The 23038-nt window shown below is 41.2% G+C and overlaps 1 protein-coding gene across 1 annotated transcript; it reads left to right on the top strand.

Moving 5' to 3' along the window:
* Nucleotides 1-874: 874 nt before the first annotated feature.
* LOC146513979 (tumor necrosis factor receptor superfamily member 10B-like) lies at nucleotides 875-22127 on the top strand. Its single transcript, XM_085167221.1, has 10 exons — nucleotides 875-1151; nucleotides 11837-12020; nucleotides 13532-13663; nucleotides 18960-19071; nucleotides 19199-19329; nucleotides 19430-19528; nucleotides 19616-19662; nucleotides 20535-20810; nucleotides 20905-20941; nucleotides 21521-22127. The coding sequence occupies exons 1-10, from the start codon at nucleotides 1119-1121 to the stop codon at nucleotides 21820-21822; spliced, it is 1353 nt and encodes a 450-aa protein (XP_085023347.1). The 5' UTR covers nucleotides 875-1118; the 3' UTR covers nucleotides 21823-22127.
* Nucleotides 22128-23038: the final 911 nt, after the last annotated feature.

Genomic DNA, 23038 nt, shown 5'->3' with positions numbered 1-23038 from the left:
GGAAAAGCTCCCTTTTAACAGGAAGAACCAGGCTGCGTGTGCAGGATTAAAGACGCACTATGAAAGACATCAAGAGTTTAATAATAACCAACAATTAAATGCAAAGTGGTGTATGCACACATGGCAAAAAGAGGTGAGTAAGAATAAACTATTTGCTGGCCAAGTCTTTTGGTTAACCCCTCCCCAGCTTTACTTCTCAAAGATTCATCCTCTGTGGTATGCTCTTTTATTCCCAGTTATTTTACTAATTAGTTGGGGGGGGGGGGGTTTCCACCAGATGTTCCATAACTTTTCCAAGCGTTGAGTCCTTATCCTATTATGATGTGCAAATAAATAATTACTAGTAAAATTTCCATGTGACAGTGCAGTTTATCTTTTTTGTAAACAATCGTTAAACTGTAGGTTTAATAGACCTTCTGATTAATCATCAGAAATAAGAGCGAGTCCACTTCAGTGCTCTGCACGCATGGAGGGTGTCACACTTTGGGATCACTCATTTCTTCACTTGAGTTCCAACTTGTTGCACATTAGCCGGTTGTTACTAGTAAGTTACACATTACATACCCAGGTTAATGTAGCTGGAGTGTGATACCACTACACGCTGATCAAAGTCTCGTAGCGTGATGATTTGCAGACTTCTAAGAAACCCCCTCTGCTTGCATGGAACAGTGTTACACACTTCACCCAGTAACAACACACGGTCTTCAGCGAGCAATGCAGTGAAATGCGTTAAAATGTTGCTGTTTTACTTTGCTTTGCAAAGCTTCGCAATTTCCTCCTTCATTATTATTCTAGGGGACGGGTTGTGATTGGCTCGCAGTCTGACGTCACGCGAAGTGCTCGAAGCATGAAAAAAAGAAAAAGCTCCTCGCTGGTGCTCAGACCGTGTCTGTTTCTCCTCTCTCAGGAAAAATCCGTAAAGTTTGAACACTAAAAGAAAAAAGAAGAGTTAAACTCATGAAAGAAACCGGGCGAAGGAGCGAGCGTAGGTCGAACTCGTGTCACTGTTTTCTTTTTCGCTGTATGTGTGGGTTTTTTTAAAGACTTCAGATTAGTTTGGGTTTTGTAAAGCGACTTTCCAGCTCTCTGGGATTGTCTCTCAAAGCGAAGCTCCCGAGATGAACTTCGATCCGGTGGTCGGGAAACTTCATGTAAGTAAACACGACACTTGCTTTCTAAATACGCTCTGTGTTGAATGTGTACCACTCTATTTGCGTGTGTCCTGTGGATTGTTGATTCATTGACGCTCCTAACTTGATAGTTTCTATAAAAATCATTTACCAAAGTAGCCTCTTAATTCAAGCTGCCGCTCGGATAATCTAAACGTTTATAATCTAAAAGTATATATTTTTTAAGAAAAGGCTTCTGTCTCATTAAGTTAAAGCGAAGAGCCGACACAGATAAGAGTGTCGTGGAAGCTGAAATCACGTCCAGGCCTGTGAACTTGAAGATGAAACAAGTCCGTGCATTGTCCCAGACACAGGAAGCAACACTGTGTTTGTTGTTGTTAATTATTAAAGTGTTTATTTCTGGAGAAAATGCAGAAATACTTTGGTTTTTGTATCTTTGCTCTCTTCAGTGCATGTGCTGGATCATTCACTCACTCGCCCCCCTCTCTCTTCCAACACTACAGCCACCATCTGTGTTGGACATCATGCGGTCACACTCCTCAGACATTCAGCATATGACGGCTCTTGGTCTGTCGCAGCGGATGTAGCTGGCCCTCTAGCCGCTATTAATGAGAGCTGTGCGGCAGTGGCCCTGCTGCCTCAAACGAGCTTTAAATCAAATTGTGTAAAATGCGAGAAGCATGACTGAATGTGTAATCAGAAAGCTAAGAATTCATCTTATCAGTTAGTCCATAACAACTCTCAGCTATTTCTCTCTTAGAGTTTATTCCACTCAGACCTTCACAGAGACGTCTTTTCATTCCTCCCCTGTTGTTTTTTCCAACTGTGCCGCCTATACTACCAGCACTGTGAGCAGACTGGAAGCCTTTGTCCTGCATTAAAAGTACTTTGATTAATGCAAAATACGCATTTGAATTAGAGGAGATCTACTTCCTTTCTCACAGTTTACTGGATTACACCAGGATAACGCTACATGAGATAAGATGTGGAAAATGATATGAGTTCCTAATGACGGAACAAATCAAGCGTTGGCATCTTGTTTGGCTGATGAGGGTAGTGGCGTTTGTCAGTGGCATTTCATCACACATGCCCACTGTGGCTCTGCTCACTGTACATGGAGCTGTTTAAAAGTAAATGTAATATCTTCTGATGGGCCTGGAGCTCCAGTGTTTGTTTTCCCAGTTGTCTGATCTGCGTTTTAAGTTATGCAGTGTTCCATTACTGAAATCCGATTTACTTCTCCGGGTGGCAAAGTCAATGTTTATCTCTTTTGTAAACCACAGTACATTCTGGAGGCCTCGCCAGCAGGCCTTGTTGCTAAGGGACTATGAGGAAACTTCAGCCCCTCCTCATCTCCTCCTCCCCACCTCTCTAATCCCCCCCTACACACACACACACGCACTCCTCCAAATTGCCCGAGTGTACGTGCCTGGCTGTCCAGTAAACTTCCTGTCTTGAGTATACAGATTTGCTGATATTAGTGGCATCAATTTACTTCTTAGAATTGTTATGCCCATGCAAATGTACACTAGATTTTTATCTGTGATTGTTTACTGTGTGTCTGGGTGTTGGTTCACACAGGAAATAGTCCTCTCCGTCTCTGTGGACTACACAGACAAGGGCAGGACAGGCATCTGGAACAAGCGGAGGCCAAACTATGACACTGGGGACAAGCAGTGGTCGGCAACACTAGTGTTCCTAATACTGTAGACACTGCTTGTTGCCGCTCTGCTCTGTGACCATGTGAACAGTTATAACCATGCCTGTGGCTTAGAGAAGTTGTAGAGAGGCCAAATGATGCAATGCAGCGCAACTCAGTGTCTGATACCAGGTGGCGTCTGTGCCTTTTAATGTGGGCTCTTCAGAGAGCCCAGGATGTTTTATTGTTAGTCAATTGATTATCCTGTGTGGACCTGCAGTTGCTAAGGTGAATCACCCTAGTCTTATCAAAGGGCTCGCTGACTCATGGAGGGAGTGCCACCTGTTCAGGTGCTGCCTACCCACGTAATGCATACCAACAGAGGCGAGTCACCGCTCACATCTGAATGGTCCCGAATTGAAACAAGTGGAGATAATTGACTCCGCGTCAAACATCCCCACTATCAAGATAAACAGAATAACCTCATCTAGTTTCAGTTTGATATGTTAGCTACTAATTACATCTTTCATACATGGAAAACATTCCTTTTGCTAACCCTGTGTCACATTGTGAGTGCTAAAAGGTAATCTTTACTGGAAGTCACTTTTTTTCATGTCAGAAAGTGCTACGAAGGATTGTTGTGGACATAGAAGCCTGTTTCTAGACTTTACCTGATATAGGTGCCCATTAAAACAGTTCATTGTTATTTATATAGCAAGAAATCACAACCACAGATCCCTACAATAGACCCTAAGATAATACAGAGAAAACCCCAGCAATCAGACGAGCGCGCACTTGGTGACGGTGGGAAAGAAAAACTATTTTTTTAACATGACGAAACCTCCAGCATATCCATGTGATGTTTAGTTATGCCTATTTGAGAATAGCACATGTAATGGTCCAATGAATGCACAGAGACAAAGTTTTATTATGGATAACCTGTGTCATCTACGGAGGCAGTCAAAATAAAACGCTGTGTTTCATTAGTAAAGATAACCCTGGAAAAGGCTATGTCAGGGGTCCCCAATCCCAGTCCACGAGGGCCGGTGTCCCTGCAGGTTTTAGATGCATCCTTGATCCATCACAGCTGATTTAAATGGATAAATTACCTTCTCAACATGTCTTGAAGTTCTCCAGAGACCTGGTAATGAGCTAATCATGTGATTCAGGTGTGTTGACCCAGGGTGAGATCTAAAACTTGCAGGACACCGGCTCTCATGGACTGGGATTGGGGACCCCTGGGCTATGTCCTCATCTGATGCTAATAACTGTCTGGAGTTCAAGTGAGAACATGGCTTAAAATAGCTAAAAGAGTAGAGTGTGTTGTATGAGCACATGGCACATAAGTAGCTGTTCATATATACAAGAACATCATGAAGTGAAAGCAGCACTGTGATGTGTCTCTCTCCAAATGTTGCTAACACAAATTTGGAATTTTCCTTATGGATAACTCAGTCATGCAGTTACTCCTCCACTGTTTTATTGCTCTTTTCAGTCACTTTTTAAACACAGCTCCACATGGTCCCTGATCCCAGCTTCTGTGGCGTGACGGACAGTTTGGCATTACTGATCAGTGATTCCTTTTGGTTTTGTACTGGTTTAAATAAAGCTCGAAAATTGCTATACTTTTATTTTAAATTTTCGGCTTCCACCGAGTATAAAGAATCATTTTGCACTATTCTATTTTTTAATAGTGCCACTGTTGGTTTCGTGTTAAAATTTTTTACACCGTAATTACTTTTGAATTTCAGAGAAATCCCAGAGTAAAATTATTTATTAATTTTTTTTGAAAGAAAATCCCGACTGATCGAACTCATATTTTTTATTTCTGTTTGTTTACTATGTTTCTGTTGCTATTTCTTTACTTCAAAATTTGCTGTGTATTTAATGTCGGTCATCTTTTAACTTCAACGCCTTTGAGCGTTTAGCCAGAGCGAAGTGTTGTCACACAACAGATCGATGATGACATCGCTGATTTTGATCTTGTTTGCCGATAAGCCAATATCAAGGTTGATATCAGCTGACAGCATTCCTTTTGATTATTGAATTATTCCATGATTTCCTTTCCTTAATAGTCGATAATAATCGATTAACGTAGTCAAAAGTACAGTCCTGGCCTAAAGGCACCTTTCAAACCTGACATACCATGAAGCCAGATCAGGAAAAGGTTTTGCAGGGGTGCTATATCTTCTGATTTCCTGCTCTTCTGGAATGAATGAGCAGATTATAATAAAAGTGTTGAGTCTCGGAACAAGCTCAACCTTTGTCTAGAAAATGAAAGTCTGTTTACAAAGACATAAATCTGGTGCAAATTCCAACCGTTGATGGTCACTTAAGTCCTTGTTGACCCGCTACACCAGTCAAATATTCTACATTTTTTGCAGCGGTGTGTTTATAGAGAACTCAATAAACCGCCAGCACTTCAAACTGCCCCCCTCCCTTTTACACAAAGATGAGCTTTAGTGAAGCTAATGTGATTGTCTTTAAAGCGAGGTGATGGATTCCTGCTCATTCTTAAATCTGTTAGTCATCCTTTCTTTGCTCTTTTTTTTTTAATTCCCTCCCTGCAGGAGTTGTCTTGTGATTCACCGCTTAGCTTCCCTGTGACAGGCCTAATCACGATTTGAAAAGGCCAAGTTAATCGCCCAGCAGCACACAAATGTGATTTGTGGATTGACATTCAAATTGGATGTCCGTAACGTTCTGGATGAGTCACAATGACGTGGAGTACACGTACGAGCAGTCAACCTTTACAGACCACCGAGACCACATCGACCTCGCAACAAAATAATTAGAACGAAAAACTAAAGCGCCACGCTGCACCTGCTTACAACTGCGTGGAACCTTTTGAACTTTCAGCAACCCACTTTGTTTCACTCATCAAAACAATGCAGCCATTCTTTTGCGGTAAACATCAACGTCAGGGTATCAGTAATTTCGACAACTTGTGGTCAAGAGTCTCTCAGGAAATTCAATACAGCTGTCGTCATCACGGATCATCGTTCTTTCTTTTTCTTTTCTTTTTTTCTTTTTCCCCCTGGTAAATGTCACCAAACCTGCTTGTGACACACTGTCACCCTCATCTAATCAGTGGTGCGCACCTCCTGAGGAAACTCAAGAATTTGTGCTATGGAGCAGCAGCTTCCCTGAGTTATAAATATCCAGCCTAGCGGATATGCTGTGGGTCTAATCGGGTGCTGGGCCTGCTCTAAGGCAGGCTGCTGTGCAGGGAACAGTTTGGAGCTGAACCCTGCATGAAGCCTCTGTATTGTCTCGAGCTTCCTGTGCTCCCTGAGAGGAGGGGGCAGCCGCTTTTCACACGCTCCCCACACATGCACTCTATGTGCTTGTGTGCTATATTATATGTGTGTGCGTGTGCATGCGTGTACTGCGTATGCAGCCTAACAATGTGGTTTTGAAACTGTTAGCGCCTTCTTGTTCTTAACTGTATTGCACTGACGCGGGAGCCATTCTCTTTATTTTCTATCATTCAGCTTTATAATGATGAATGTGTGTGAGCTTGGCTGAACTTTGAATTTATTTACAGCCATGCAGCGAGTGTCAGACTTATTTCTCCTGACAGAAGCTGGGCTGTACTTGTCTTCATAATCTAACCCAAAATGTCAGCGTAATTTATCACTCAAGGAAAGTTGTGCATGATCAACCCCCTTTCTCCAGGCAATGCCAGGATTTATCTGTAAAGCACAGAGCGTTCACTGTCATGTCAAGGTCAGTCCTGGGGGATTTGAACTGTACAATACAAAACAGTTTCATTAAGACCCAGAACCCCTTATTGTAACATGTAAAACTTATTAAATAAAGTTTAATTTAGGACGGCGTATACGTGAAGTTTCATCTTAAATTAGGAAGGGAAATCACATTAAACATATTTTGAGTGATAATTATCAATTATATACTCATGACATTACAAAAGAAATCAGTATTTCTGTTCTTAAATGACTACGTGATGACAGAGTAACACCAGACATCATGAATTACACAATCTCACATCTTGATCTGGTAGATCACATATTTCTGAGTTCATCGCCATTAACTAAATAAAAGCACTTTTCAAGTTCTTCTGCATGAGCTAAACAAAAGTGAAACTCGTCATACAGTAAGGACAGCGCTCTAGACGCAGTAGAGGTGCATCGCAGGGCAACTGACGGACAAAGCTACAAGCAATGAGCTACATGCAGAGACCTCCACTTCCAGTCAGAATATTCAGACAGGAATCGGAGCCAAAAATAAGCCTGAAGTTAAAGCAGAAGTAGGTCTCTGGCACACATTTGACTCCTTCCAAAGTTAATTGAGCAGATGGAAAAAGCCTTAAGAGGTCAACACTCCAGCAACAGTCGCACCATATAGAACAACAAGGCGAAACATGCGCCATGTTGTGCTCCAAGTCTAGCTGGAGCTTTGTCCTCTTAAGCCTTGAGCCAAAGTGACAAGCTTTTTAGTAAGGCAACCCTATGCACAGCTAATCATGTGATCTCATGAGTTCAGCTAAATCTGTGGGGAAAATTGTGATTCTATCCCCCCCAAAATTGTCATATGATCTTTTGGCCGGTTTGGTCACCACTGTAATACATTATTCCTTCAGAAATATGTTTAAAACATACGAGACAGTGAAGCGGTTACATTGAACTCTTAACCCCATTTTATTGTTTTGGGTTTTTTTTTCTATTTGTTTGTTTTTTTCCTTTTGCAGTCATATGAAACCAACCACAGGAAAATTAATCACTTAATTTGAATAAATTGGGGAAAAACAATCAGGAGTAGTTGAATCATCATAAATCTGACTGCTGACTGATATTCTTTGTGGTAAATGGAGTAGTTAAGTTTTTTAAATATGATATATGTTTGACTTTTTTTAAAAAGGCATCTTTATTTATTGATTAATTTTCAAAAATGCAAATGTAATTCTGTAAGTAACATGTATCTGAATGCTACAATAACACGATGAACAAGAGATCAGTTATTGTGGCTTGTTAAGTAGTGGATGATGGTAAAGGGCAGAAGAAGCCACGTGTTGAAATATGAAATTAAATTAATGTTTGAGTCAATTTTGATGTGCTGCAGAGCCTCGGCTGTCGCGTGCTGAGGTTCTCAAACGTTGTCAGGGTGAAATGAGTAAATTCCTGCATTCAACATGGAGATAAAGGAGTGGTGGTTGAAAATCAGTGTTGGTTTACTTAGTTGCTCAGAGCCTCCAGCTGCTGAGCGTCTATAATCCAATCAGATGATTAGGCCGCTATCAGATCGAATAGAATAACCCTTTATTGTCATTGTACACGAACAACGTGTACAATGTGGGTGCTTCACACCAACTGTGCAGGAATAAAATAGAAATAGAAGGACAGTAGAAATAAATGGCAAACAGGGGAAATATATACAAAACAAGAGAAAGGCACACAATAGAGAACAAGTTGCAAAGTGCTTGGAAGAAGTGCGATGGACTCGATCTGAGAGTTACTCAGACCATCAGGCAGCCGTTGGGTGTGTGTGTGTGGGGCGGGGGATCAACAAATCAGTGCAAGTTACTGTAAAAGAAAAATCAACTTTCGATTGAAGTGATATAAAGTGACAACTACAACTGGTTTCCTTTAGACTACACCAAAGAAAAGTGTAGGCGGCTGAGTTAAAGGTGTGCGTATTATGAGTAACAACATAACTGTGCTTTTTAATCTCAACTCTTTTCCTCGTCAGCCGTATTTTGTGCATGTAGTGTGACGTCGGCTGCGCGGTGTCCAAGCTCTCCCTTAATTGATGAAAGAAATTTATTTTCTAATAAGAAAAGCATGATATGGAAAATCAGGTCCTGCTCTGGATGCAGGACTATAATGAGGTGCATGATGTCTTTGCTTATCAGTTGGCTATGATTGAAATCATCTGTCCGATATGAAATGAAGACGCTATCTTAGTTTGTTTGTACGTATTGTGCATGTCTGCGTGAGAGACAGGGCGAGAGAGAGACCCTCGCATTTTGTGTTTCTGCCCATCTTTATTTCTTTAATAAAGGGACTTACTGTAATTTCCTCAGGAATACAGGGTGATCACAGCCGTCTAAATGGCCCATTGATAACCTGGGTCAAAACTGAAAGGATGTCCTGTCATTTAGTCACAAACGCATTCTCAGTGTACATGGCATGTGCAGAGTTTGTGCCAAGGCAATTTGGAGGAACCCGGGTGCTTAGAGGAAGTGGAGTGTTGCTCCTGTTGTCGATGCACAGAAAGTCCCTTATTATTGTATTGCAACTTATTAGTTTAACTTGCATCCACCCATGTAGAGTATTAACTTATCATACATGCAGACTGTATAACAATAGGACACTGTTTTAGCAAATTATCTGTAGCCAAGCTCTCTCATTTGGCAGGGGAAAGAGAAGGACTGGGCCACTTCTGCTGAAGTTGGAGTGTTTCCAGGAATTGGAGGGTTTGGAGGGCTTGCTACGCTGAGGTTACGGTCACTCCACTATTCCTCCTCACTTGGTTTGTGGAGGTTAAACCAAGCCACATTGTGGCTGCCCATAGTGTTTGTATATGCTCTACTTTTGTGCCAGTGTAGTTCAGAAGCTTTAGGATATTAGTGTGGACGCGTGGCCTTGTTTCTTTTCCTTGTGTGCAGGCAAGGCTGTGTTCAAGAAATACCACAAGACTCATGGTGCTGTGTTTGTAGCCCTGTAGGTGCAGCACTCTGTAGGCTCATGTTTGCATGTTGGAGCTTTCTGCTGTGACTTGGGTTGCTATTAAAGTTATGCTTTTGTGTTGTTGCCGGTCCTTTAGCTTGCAGCAGAGAAGATAGCAGTCATAATAGACAAAGAACATCTTTGTAGTGTGGACTAAAAAAAGAATGTTAAACACTAAAAACTGCAGCCATTGTTTGTGCTTTTCTTTGGTATTTGATGTTCCTTTATGCATTTCTTCCTCCTCATGGTGAACTCCACTGCGGTTTCCTTTGCTGGTAAAGCTAACTTTTAAACCAGTCAATATTTGACTGACGTACTGCACCATCACTGTTGGGACTGCGCATGTACTGTAAGTGCATGTTAGCAGCTTCTGTATTATCTGAAACCCCACAATTGCACCAGTGCAGGGCCATAGATCCAACTTTAGAGAAAAAGATTATATTTTTGATTCCGTCATTTAAACCCTTTATGGTTTGCTGAGCAACAATCAGTAAATAAATGTATTTGTTAGAGCTACTTCAGTGTAAGAGTTAGCTATTTTCTCAGTTTTACGCAACTGCGATCAGACCAGTAAGACAAAGAAGGTAAAGAAGCAAGACATTTGTTTGGACTGTGAAATTAAATGAAATGGCAGAGTCAACAGTTTAAAAAAAGAAATGTTGCATCTTTTCTTGTCGTAACCTTGCCGATCATAACAGGTTAGCTACTGAGAACGGCTGCACCTGGGAGTGTTTGGAATCGCAGGCCTTGAAATGAACAAAGCCTGGAAATGATGTAATATCAGCACTGTCCGTTCATGTTTACTGTCAGAGAGGCACCCTTTGATGGGCTGTGCTCTGTAAAGACACTCTATTAAAGATATTCCTGAATACCGAGCACAGCTTCACAGTCCGTGCCTGCGTTGTGGGGTATAAGATTACCTTTAGCGCAGCTCCTTCATTTCTTTAGTTTCCTGTTTTCTTTCCACTGTTTTTGTCTGTAGCGTGCGCTTGTGCACAGATTTCTCCGTCTCTCCACATCCCCACCCACCCCACAGTCTTACACACAGTATATTCAAGTCTAAAGACTCACCCTGTGTCATGCAAGCTGTTAGTTTCCCCCCCTCTCACTTTCTCTCCCTCTCTCTTCTGCCTCCCCCGTTCCCCAGAATGTTTGGATAGATGTAAATGGTGTGATTGTAACTGCTCTGCCGGCCGTCTGTAACTCCACGTCTGCTTCTCAGCGTCTTTGGAAAGTCTGACGTGAGCAGAGGGAGAGGAAGAAGGGAAAAGGCAGAGGGAAAGAGAGAGGGAGGAAAGTTCCTTTGAACAACAAGGCATGGCGGCCCTCCAGAGAGTCAAGTCTAGCGTCAGGAATCGGTCTCTTCCCCAGCCCGTTCCTCTTTCTCTACCTCTGCCTATGTGCTCTCAGCTTTTATTCCCCTCATTCTCCCACACTGTCCTTTTTAGAGTGCCTATTCCCTGTAGAACATCCCATCTTCAACCTGCTGTCTACAGTTTCTGCTCCCCCCCCTTTCACTACTCAGCCCTTTCCACCCAACCTGTCCCATATTCTCTCTCCTGCTTTAACAGAGGTCGGGGTGGGGTGGTTGTGGGGGTGTGCACACGGGAGAAGACAAAACCTCCAAATCTAGGACTTTCATTTACCCACGAGGTGTCGTGTTGCATTCGAGGCGCTTCATGTCGGTGTCGCATGTCCCGGCATTCAAAGAGTCTGGCTTTAAGAATGTGGGTCATTTGAAGTAGAGCCACTAAAGTGCGTTGTTTGCCAGTGAATGGGGCCTTCTCACGTTGACACGGTGAAAAGCGTGTGAATAAACACCAGCGCCCGGGGGCCGCACTAAAGTGTTTCGGCTGTATTCTTCTCAGTACCCCACCTATACAAGCCTGTTATTATCCAGCCCATGAATGGATTTCTGAACCCGCATTTGATATGGGCACCATGCTGCTGTTAGTTAAGATACCTTATCAGACTCTGTCTTTTACATCCACAGCAGAGGAAGCAGATTCTCTGCCTTTTTTTTCCTCCCCTTTTTTTTTTGAAGTAGAGGAAAACCAGATCAAGGCCTAATTAAGTTTGGCTGCCTGTTGCGCTGCATGTAGTTAGCGTATAGCTCTGCATCCTCCACACACGAGTTTGTGTTGCCTCTAGTTCTGACCGGCTGCACAGCTCCCTTAATTGCTTCCCACGGCAGATGTTCAGATCAGATGGTTCAAATTAAGATGTAGATTGCTCACACAAGGTTTCCTATGAAGATAGATTCTCCTCTTTGCTTTCCTTTATCTTATGAGTTTGATTGCGGGTTAGTCGGCCTACTGTGGATGCACAAAAATAACCCAAATCTTATCTTTTCTTCTTTCTCCCTGTTTGTCTCCCAGACCTTGACGATGCAGGTGAAGGTGGCAGCACTCTTCATCTGGGTTGTGTGTCGTGCAGCAGAACCTCCAGCAGCTCAGTGGTCCAATGAAGCACGTGTAAACCGAACACTTCGACTACACAAATCCTGCGTGGAGAATGAACAGTACTTGCACCAGGGACTCTGCTGCCTCAATTGCAATGCTGGTAAGGCGGATAAGAGGAGTTACACTCCCGTGTCACTATATCTACAAAAATGATACAAACATAAGACAAACTGACACGAGGGCAGTTTGTAGCCAACGTTTAGATCGGCATGGTGTCTTCTTTGTTTTTGTTTCTAACTCAAGGTAAATGTCAAAGCCGTAAGCGGAATTTGATCCCAAACTAGTTTTTAAAATATTCCCCCAGCCTGATCTGGAAAGAATGTGTGATGGCCAGGAGCAGAAAGCAAACCGCTCCGTCTCAGCAGATGAGAGTGAAGCAAAACGTGAAGTGAAATGTGCGGGGTGTGACGCAGAGGTTATTTTTAAAGCTGTAGTCCTTAAAAGCACTAATCCTTTTAATTTATTATGAATAAAAATTCAATAAAGCTGTTTTTTTGTTGTTGTTTTTTTGTTTCTTTTTAAGTCTGAGCGTTTAGCTGAGACACAAGCACTGCATGGTTCTGCTAACTGATTGAATTATTTTATTTGCCACTGTGGATTCTAAGAAATGCCTTTTTTTAACTATTTGATCAACTCCAGTTTGTTTGTTTTTTTACATGAACTTAGAGATTCACAAATGATTACTTGTGAAAAAGCTGCAAATTTAATCATCACTGTCTGCCACTTTGAAGTAAGAGTTAATAGATTATCAGTTCACAGTTAATTAATATAGTAATGAGAGGTCGTCATTGTTTGACACTGTTTGGCTTGTGTTTGGTTCAATAATGTGTGATGTTCCTCCCTCATGCATTATTGTGTTTTCTCCTCTTTATCCCAGTTGCTCAGCTGTTACCACATGTTTTAAAGCCACAGTAATCATTTAATGGTGTGGAATGATAGCTTTCTGCTTCTTCTTGTCAGTATAAACTATTTTTATTTATTTACGAGCAAAGAGATTTTTTTAAAATCAAAAATTAGTTTTGGATCCAGTTAAGTGTGGGTGAAACGGACTGCACTGTCTCTAAACCTAAGCACAATACAACGGCTTTATTTACTGGATGCTTAGAAAGTCCAACCACAGATGTTTTTTACTTTTTTTTTAATTGATTTTTTTTTCCTCCTGCTGTTTTTTTTCCCATTCATGCATCAAACAAATCCTGAAGACACATGAGAATCAAGTGGTCGTACTCACAGCGTGCATGAATCAAGTCTAAAACTGCAAAGCGTGACAGTGTGCGAGTAAAGGAGATCGACTTGATTCGCTGCAGTTCAGCAAATCTGTTCTCCTCCGAATTCCAGGAAAAAATGATGCAGAAATGTAAAATAGTGATAATCAGTTTCTGCGGCATGGGTCAAGCTCTTTTTGTTTTTTTCTACGATGATGCCTCCTTTGGTTTGCAGCTTTGTGAACCTAACGCGTTACTTTGCTGTGCTCTGCTCTGCTCTGACGTCGGCAGGAAACGCAGCATCACTAAAAGTTGGCATTCACATATTAAATATGCTCTTTATATGGGCGTGCAAAGCGTTTATGTTTTGGGCTAGTTATGTGATGGTTTTCTCCTTTATTTGCAGGAACATATGTGCATCAGCCCTGTGAAAGAGACCTAGAACTCGGGATCTGTCTTCCATGTGAACATGGACAGACCCACACAGAGCACAACAACGGGATGTTCCGCTGCTTGCCGTGTACTCACTGCCGCTCAGGTAATGAGACTCTCCTCCTCTGATAAATCAATAGTGAGGTCATTACTTGTATATAGACTATAAGTATACTTTGTATATAGATTGGTTTTTAGGTCTACACTGTTTTCCACACATAGATGTTTTACATATTGTAAAAATTTCGTAATATTAATTGCAGTATTATAATACTGAATGCTTAGACAATGTTATTGGTCAACTACAATATTGATCCTGGGCCAACATTATTATGATGGTATAGGAACAACACCAACACAGGCATATATATGTCTGTATGTACCTGTAAATATCACAAAATACTCAACTATTATTGACTGAGACATTTTACTAATCATTTGCTTGATCATTTATCCCCTTATCTAAGAAATTATTATCAGCAGCTGCACACAGCCATGACGTCAGGTCGGGTACCAGGAAATGGAATAGTCAAATCTGAGTACTGACAATAAATCTGAGGTTATAAATAAATACAGAAGGCTTTTTTTTTTTTTAACCTTAAAACAAACATAAATGTCGAGTGTTCTGTAATCCAGTTGGTCGGATATATCATTTTAGGAAATTTAATACCTTTTTGTCTGCGCCCCCGCCTTTCAGAGCCACTCATGACAATGTGATCTTATGATGTTACACCAAGTGGCAGGGTGTGTCTTTGTTGTTTTTGTTTTCGTAGGCTGAATGTGAGTGTGTTCCACGTCTCAGGAGATTTGCCTGTGTGTCTGTCTTACCTGACTGAGCTGGGTGTGGCTGCATCTCATTGTCTCCCACACTGCTGTCTTTGTGTCCAATGAAAGGCAGGAGCTGCAGAAAAGAGACTTCTGTTACATAGGATGTGCTTTGTGCTCATTCATTGCGGTTTTAGGAGAGTTTTTTAATATGTGTGGGTGTGGATGGGTTTGTTTTGCTCTAGTTTTAACGTATTTATGACCATGTAACAATTAAAAGGAACACACCAAAGGAAATGTGAATGAAATTTTTAAAAGATGCCTATTTTTGGACTACTTTTTCTTAAAATGAACTGCGGTGTTATCTGGAACGCTTTAGAACTTACTGGTCGGAAAATATTTCATAATGACAAGGCTGCTGTTGATTCAGTGAATCATTTATGGAGTAAGATGGAACTTAAGTTGCTTGGAGCGGAGGCCGATGTTTGGTTTTTTTTGTCTGTAAAAGTTATCTCACAAGTAAAAGATGTTATGCAATCGTTTAAATCAGGGGTTATCAAACTTTTTTTATAGGGCCAAGCATCCTCTACAGGCAAAAAATGGCTTAAATGGCCTCATTTTTGCACCGTTTTATAATTTATAGTAAATGACCGTGTGTCCTTGACCCTTCCCTTTGTAGGGTAAGCTTTTAATAGTCAGTTTGGACCCATGTCTCTATCTGACTTTGTGGCGCAGACTCACACAAATGTTTACCAGTTTAATGAATTAACCAAAATCGAGAAATCACCAGCCTCTTGGTCTATTTTAGGCTTGGACTATCCCCATATGGAAAAGATATATATAAATCTTATAAGGTTTGTATCTGTCTTGTGTGAAACTTGTATGAAAAGCATACAAGAGTGAAAACAGATATAAGATCCCTTGAAAAATTATATAATGAAACTTGTATGTTTTGGAAGCCTTATATGATTATATGATTTACTCATGAAAGTGGCCACTTTCATGAGTAAATCATATAAGTTTTTACTATTTCTTTTCTATATGGGTCTCCTCGTATCTCCTTTGTATGTGATGATCTGTCACTATGCCGAGGTACTACACCATCATTGATGTTGTATGTAAAAATTAGCCACAGTAACAGCGAATGCTATGTAAGGCTGCCACAAACGATTATTTTGATAGTCAACTAGTCACCGATTATGTTTGCGATTAGTCGACTAATCAGATCATGCATCCATTGGACATAAAACGTACAGCTTATTGCACCAGCAGCATCTGCTCTTATATAACTATCATTAGCTTACAGCTTTAAGTGTTTAAGGTATGTGCTAACTAAAAATAAAGACAAGATGATAGTTTATTAAATTTTAATGAAATCTGCAGATTGTTTCGGTGGAGTTTAATAAACTCAGTCTCGTCTGCTCCTTGCTATCTAAAATATAACAGGACACCGGAGCATATTCTCGAGCATCTCACACTTCTGATAATCAGTTGTCTGCTTGACGTTTATTCAGCTGTGTAAAAACTTTATTTCTCAGCCAAATTGATTTACTCAGGAACAAATAAAATACTAAAATAAGCCAAACAATAACATTTTTAAGTTATCTTAGTGACTTATATATCATGTTTAACCTGAGTAGCGAAAGACGGCAGTGGCTTTGAAAACGATTTGCCGGGTGTCCGGTGTTCTCACCGGCTCTAGTGAGCCTTGCCCCCGGCTAGCTATCGAGCTGGTGGGTAACAGACGCCCCCGAAAACGTCGGAGCGCTTTTAAAAATATGTGGTGTCTTGATAAACTGAGCAGATATTTGAGATTTAAGCAGCTACATTCTCGCCTGAAAATATGTTAAACGATATTTTGTGACCCAGAAAGAATAATAAGAGTAATATTAAAACTAACTAGCTGCCGCCATTGTTGGCAACTGCGCTGGGCCGCGCTATGAATTCTGGGACACAGCTTCTTCTTCTTCAGGGTTTAATGGCAGCTAGCATCCTTGTACATGCAGTGCTGCCATCTTCTGTTTCAGTTCGTTATTACACTCTTAAATCCTACTAATTCCTGCATCTTTTGGGATCTTACAAAGCTTCAAACGACGCGTCGACTATTAAATTAGTCGTCTACGATTTTAATAGTCGACGTAATCGTGACTAGTCGACTAATCGTGGCAGCCCTAATGCTATGTTGTCAGCCACCTATAAAGTGTCATATCAGCCATACTTAGAAAACGGAGCAGATTAAATCCCCGTCACCAGCTTGTTTAAAGTGCAACAAAGTCAGTTTTGGTAAAGTGGCAATAGACGGGCTTTTTAATACCTTGTTTTGGTTGTGCAGTTGGGCCTTCACAGCCAAGCCCAATGCTGATAGTCGTGTCTGATACATTCTTTGTGCAATTATGACACTTCACTCCGACAAGAAACACAGATAAATTTTCGCCATTTTAAGCAGCTTTTGTATTTCAGCTCATTTTAAAACTTCTCTTCTTTAACAGGAAAAGGTTAAGACTATAAAAATCTTTGATAGTTCTTTTTATGCTACGTAATTTCACAGTTAATCCCTTTTAAATATTTGTGTGCTCTGCCAGAATCAAAGCTTCTAGTGTGCCGTGGGGTTTAGTGTTTAACAAGCGTGCAGCGAATGATATCCTACCAGTGTCTTTTTCATGCCCTGCCGTTAGAAAGGAATGAAACAGAACCCGTGTCGCTCTGTATTGGAAAATTGTAATTTCATTTTGATTGTTACATGTCATTAATATAATAACAGTGAAGCTTGTTGTCCCACATACTTGGAATAAGTAGGAGTAGATGTACTAAACTAAAATAGCAGCTTGTTTGTGTTCAGACTCTAATCAGAGAAATGCTTAAAAAACAAAAAAGCTATTTGTTGGTTTGGAAATCCAAACCTTGACTGAGAGCTTTACTTTTCCAACTTGTCTTGCGTAAAGGGAAAAAAATAAGTGAAGCACACAGGCTACAATCCAAGTTGTTGCATTGAGCCATCGACTCATCGACGACAGCAACTTGGTGCATTTAGGCATGTAGACGCGGTCAATAAGACCTGCTGAAGGTCAAAGTGAGCATCTAAATGGGGAAAAAATGAAAACTGTGTGACTTTAAACATGACATGGTTGTTACTGCCAGACAAAGCTGATTGGAGTATTTCAGAAACTGCTGATCTGCTGTGATTTTTCCCGCTCAACCATCTCTAGTACGGGCCTCTCAAAAAAAATCCTAAAGCAAACCTGCATTGTGAGATTACATCGAGTTGATAGGAAAGTAAGGGTAGCTCAAACAAGGACTCATACAATCATTAAACAGGGGTTTCTGCAGTAACTGTGTGATGCGGTCATGTCAACATGGACCAAGATCTCAGAGAAATCTTTCCAGCGCCTTCTTAAATCGATGCCATGAAGAATTAAGTCAGTTCTGAAAGCAAAAGAGAGTCCAAACTAGTAATTCAATGAAATTCAGTTTTATTTATATAGCGCCAAATCACGACAGCAGTCGTCTCAAGGCGCTTAATATTGTTCAGTAGATCGTACAATAATAGTACTACTAAGTTATTACTAATGAAATGGGAAATGAGTGCAGTCTTGCATCAGGGTAAGGTTGTTTTTTTTTCTTGCGTAACCACATTAAGATCATTATGATCTTTACACTGATCATCATTAACACTTACGGCAGAACGCACATTTGCCTCTATGGGCAGTGTTGAAGCAAACAGAAAATAATTGTGCCATTTCAACTCCAGCTTAGATTAGTCATGATTGTTTAATATTCTGTGATTTAAATAACTGCAACTAAATACACCAGCAGCAACATCATCAGTGACCTGATCAAGGTGGCAGTTCTCACCTGTGGCAAAGTTGCCTTTATTTGGATCACATTAAAATATGCAGTGAATACAAAAAAAATCCTCCTTACTTAGTTCTATAAAACTCTTTAAAATATCCATAGCTTGTTATAGAATGAGCTTAATCGCCTGTATAAAACGATAGGAAGGTTAGTGTGAAAGACAGTGTGCACACATTTTGCAAACCAACCTAACAAAGCCATTTTTCTTTAATTGGCAAGCATGAACATGAGATTTTATATGAAAGGGCGTCCTGTGGAGTTGGACTGCTGGCTTGTTATTAATTTTGATCATATCCTAAAGGGCAGGGCTACCATCTATTAGGTCTCATTTTAAGAAATGAACCGTGGCAGATTCCCCGTTCCTTATTATCCCGTTAAAGTGAAGCAAAATATGTCTCAGAGGGAGATAAAATTAGTAACCTAATTGTCTAACATCTTTTTTTTTCTTTGCAAAACATTGCCACATAATTGCCGGTGTCCAACAAATTAGTTGAAGGTCTTCTATTTGTTCCATCATGTAATGCATGCTGATGGTCGTGGGAATACGTTTTTTAGAAGTTCACTTGTTAAAGTCTGTAACTGTTTACGCAGTTTGCAACATTCAGAGTTGAGCTTTGCTTAATAAAAGCAGACATGATGCCATGTCTTGAATTTTTTTTTTTAATTGTTTTTTTTTTTTTAGCTGTTTATTTTTTCCCATCGTGTCCTGTTAGGCACTTTTTCACTTTGTTCTGAAAGGTGCTACAGAAGCCTCTTTGTCTCACAACTTTCCTAACTGTCCACAGATCAGGAGGAAATTGCTTCCTGCACCACAACTGCAGACACCAAGTGCCAGTGCAAACCGAATACCTTCTGTGTTCCGGACCAGGCCTGCGAAGTCTGCAAGCGCTGTGTCAAGTGAGTGTCACTTACCTGTTTCCTGAAATTATTCTGGATTGTTTTTGCGTCTGCGTCTACCCTACAGTCAAAATTTGGGACTCTGTTTTACTGTTACTTAAAATGTTTCTGTGCTTCAAAATTGCAGGTGTAAACCTCACGAGGAGGAGGTAAAAAAGTGCACACCGTTTTCTAACACAGTGTGCCGAAAACGCCCTCTGTCCCCCACACGAATCACTCCGTCCCTTTCGCCCACGTTGGATCCTCCGGCGAGCATCGGTAAGTTTCACTATCAGTTTCAGATTCTGCTGCCGAAAGTTTTTTAGCTATCGTTGCTTAAATAAAAATTTTTGTGTTCGTGGCATTTTTTTTTCTTCAGTTGTTCCTCTGTGCATTTTCCTGGCCATCGTTATCATCATCATTATCGCACTGGCTCTGTGGTGGTTCATTTTCAAGCAGCGTTCATGTGAAATACCATGTGAGTTGATATCAAGTCTGTGCGTCTGCAGTTAATGTTTTGCTCACCAGATCTGTTCCTAATGCTATTTTCCTGCTTCCGAAATAGGCTTGAAGCTCCACTGCGAGTCCAGTGAAATTGTCAAGATTCCCATTGTAAGTTGTTTGTCGTTATTTTACACGTTTAATTCAAGCCATTTCAAATGGACATTGAACAAAGTGCTGTGCTGCTGAAGGAAGAAAAAGCAGATGGATCTGCTCAGTGTACCTCAGTGATCTCGCGTGAATAGAGCAGGTTACAAGATCAGGGAGTTAGAGTGGTGCCACTCCACTCAGTGACTTAAAAACAGACAAAAAAATATTGAAATCAATTCTAAAACTGAATGGGAGCCAACAAGGAAAAGCTAACGTAGTTGATCTCTCTTATAAGTGCCTGTTAAGAGCGCGAGGGGGTGTTTTGGACCATTTCCAGTCAAGAACGTAAAGACAGGCTGACACCTGAATAATAACAACAATAAAGTAATCAAATAGACATAAAATAAAAGCATGAATTGTGTCTTAAATTCAGTGAAGAAAAAAGAGAGAAATGGTTTAACACTTTTTTTTATATGTTTTCATAACAAGATTCACAAGTGTTTCACATTAGCAGATTTTCACTTCCCAATACTTATCAAAGATTGGGGGGTGGGGGTTAATTCTGTCAGTGAAATCTATCTACAGAACACACTCATGGAAAAGTAAAATGAGTCATTATTATTAGTATTATGGCATGATAAAGCCTGGGCCAAGCATGGACCCCTGAGGCACACCTCATGTAAGGAGATTTGATAATACGATAGTACACCCTGTGTCTGTCAGTGAAATGAGATTTAAAGCATTTATTGGAGTTAAATACCAGTGGAGCTTTTCATCCACTAATCAAAACTTTGATGCGTCAATCTTCAACTCTGTCCATTTATTACACCGTTTGGACAACATATGCCATTGTTGTGTTCACGTTTGCTATACACTTCCTTTTTTCTGCTCAGGATGAGAGTGGAGCCACAGCAGAGGAGCGACAGAATGATCAAAACGCGGGTCTGGAGGGCGAGGAGTCCCGCCCAGACTCAAGGCCGCTCCTGCAGGAGACCCAGGCTGGGATGACCAAGGCCTCCCCGCCCCTCGAAGATGAAGACCGAGGATTAGGGGACAGCTTGCCCAACACCACTAGTTCCTCTCAAACTAGCCTGTCAGCCCTTCCCACGGCGGTTTCCAACACCCCACACCAGAGCCCCGCTACCTTCAGACAGCTGCCTGCAGATCTGGTGAGGAGTAGAGTCAGAATGAGCTCAAATGGGTCACACTGTATTTTAAAATTTTCATCACGCCTTAAACTTTCTGTTTGGTCTCGTGTTGCAGGATGATCCTCTGCGATGTCGACTGGTGCCACTACAAGGTAAGATTCACACAGAGTCTTGTGTGTGTGGAGGGGGGAAGGGGGGTGTCCACTTTAAGAAACATTTTCACAGAGCTCTTTTCCCACTTGATTTACCCTAAGAGCCAGACAGCTTTACATAAAAACAGTACAGTTTAATGCTGTTCATGGCAATCCAAAGGGAAGTCACAAAATCTCCTCCAGATCTCATCTTTGCTGCTTGATAGATTAATAATCTCATGATAGTCAGGCCATATCTGAGCCTCTAGGGCTTCGGAACATGCGGCCTTTTTTACTGTTGTTTTGTTCTCATGGTGAATTAAAGAGGACACGGCTTAACTAATTTGTTTGATCCTCTATTAATAGTATTATACATGCCTCCCCTGACAGAAAATGTATTGAAACTTGCTGCTTGTTCCTTTTGTTGGAACAATGCCTATACTGTTATGATTTGCACGCTAGTGTTCACAGTCTGTTAGGAACAGTCCGTAAAATAACAAGATGCACATGCATTTTACACGTTGTGGCTTTCTGTTTTCACAGTCTAAATTCTTCCCTGTCTTCATCTGTGTGTTTTGTTTGGTTTTTTCCCCCCAAAAGGTTCTGAAAAATCCCTGAGGAAGAGCTTCGATTTGTTCGACGAGTACTTGGACGTGCGGATCCACAACAAGTTCTTCAGAATGATTGGAGTCAGTGACAACCATATTCGGCTTGCGGAGAGCGGCACTTCCAGCGATAAAGTGTATGAACTGCTGAAGAACTGGATGCAGAGGCAGGGACTCCGAGCCGACATCAACGACCTGCTAAACACTTTGCTGACTATGGACCAGCGACGTTCAGCCGAGAGCATCGCCTCCGAAGCCCTCCGAAGGGGCTACTACAAACACGCAGACACGCCCTGAAAAGCAGCGGGGACTTCAAATGAAGTAAACACATAGTACTTAATACAAAAAGAAAGCAGACAGACACTGCCAGTGGACGTTATGTCTCATGAACAGGCTTACCTCTTTTGTGGCTGATCGGCCACGTATTCAAAAGCCAGTAGTTAAAAAAAAAAAAAAACAAGACAAAAAAGATAAAAGCAAAAAAGGGGAAAGTCAAGCTGTTTTGATGAACGGTCCGAGGATACTAACCTCTTGCCAAATGCTGAAGCGTAACCATGGAAACAAAAAGCCTGGTGTAACAATTTTTAATTTAATTTAATTTTTTTAAAAAGAGCACAAGAACATGAAGTTGTCATCTTCCGCAGGCGCCGCGGCTGCATGGTTTAAGCTGTAGAGAAGCGTAGCCAAGTACTGAAAGCTAAGACGTTTCTGGCTTTGTGTTGGTCATCCGCCCGGATGCTAACACACTAGCGCGAGACAAGGATATATACACTGGTTTGTAGGAGTGGCATTAGCTATGTCACAAATACTGTGCCGCATCGATGCACTGACCTCAGGCACATGTAGGATTTAAAGCAAAAAAGTCACGCTGAAAGTTGTCCTGATTTCAACTTCTGTATATTAGTCCATGAACACTTTTCCGACTAATGATTGGAAGATAGCCTCCGTTTGTTATAACAAAGGTTAACTTGCATCCTTACTAATCACAAGCTTGACCTTTGCTGCGCTGTTTGAATACCTACATTTACTTAGGTGTCTTTTTGTTATTGTTTTCTACGACCTGGTCACATCAGAAATGGCCTTCCTCGTCATTCAGTCCTGTTCAGTGTTACTACTCACACACAACGCTGAAGAAGGACTTTCACCAGCTCTTTCTGCTGGGACGACGATGAGTAGCTTAGTAAAAAAGTGTGTCCTTGTAACTTGGAGAATTTCAAAAGGTCATTTTATTTATTGATATATTTATTGTAATAAATAAATAGTTATCTCTTGTTGTTTAATGCCATTGCCAAAGTGACCCCTGGAATACACACGCAGTATTAGTACTGTCGGGGTTTGTAGCACCAGGGCAAAACGACTGAAAACAAATGTTTCAGGTTGTAGTTTCAGCTCGTAGTGTTTTCTTAGAATCCGTTCGGCTGCGGGCGTGTCAGTGATTCGGTGCCATTTCTTCCACCGAGGCCACGTTGGGCACGTTGTCGAAGCGTCCGTGATGCCCAACGCTGAATGCGTC

The sequence above is a fragment of the Neolamprologus multifasciatus genome, chromosome 7 (assembly GCF_963576455.1).
Source record: "Neolamprologus multifasciatus chromosome 7, fNeoMul1.2, whole genome shotgun sequence".
In the NCBI taxonomy this organism is placed as follows: Eukaryota; Metazoa; Chordata; class Actinopteri; order Cichliformes; family Cichlidae; genus Neolamprologus; species Neolamprologus multifasciatus.
The sequence above is the reverse complement of the archived record's forward strand: the minus strand, read 5'-3'. Positions and strand labels throughout refer to the sequence as shown.

Bases quoted from the DNA above. Each gene is read 5' to 3' on its own strand.
- LOC146513979 (XM_085167221.1), top strand. From the start codon at position 1,119: ATGAACTTCGATCCGGTGGTCGGGAAACTTCAT. The intron at 19,529-19,615 runs GTGAGTTGATAT...CTTCCGAAATAG, and splicing joins GCGTTCATGTGAAATACCAT to GCTTGAAGCTCCACTGCGAG. The intron at 20,811-20,904 runs GTGAGGAGTAGA...CTCGTGTTGCAG, and splicing joins GACAGCTGCCTGCAGATCTG to GATGATCCTCTGCGATGTCG.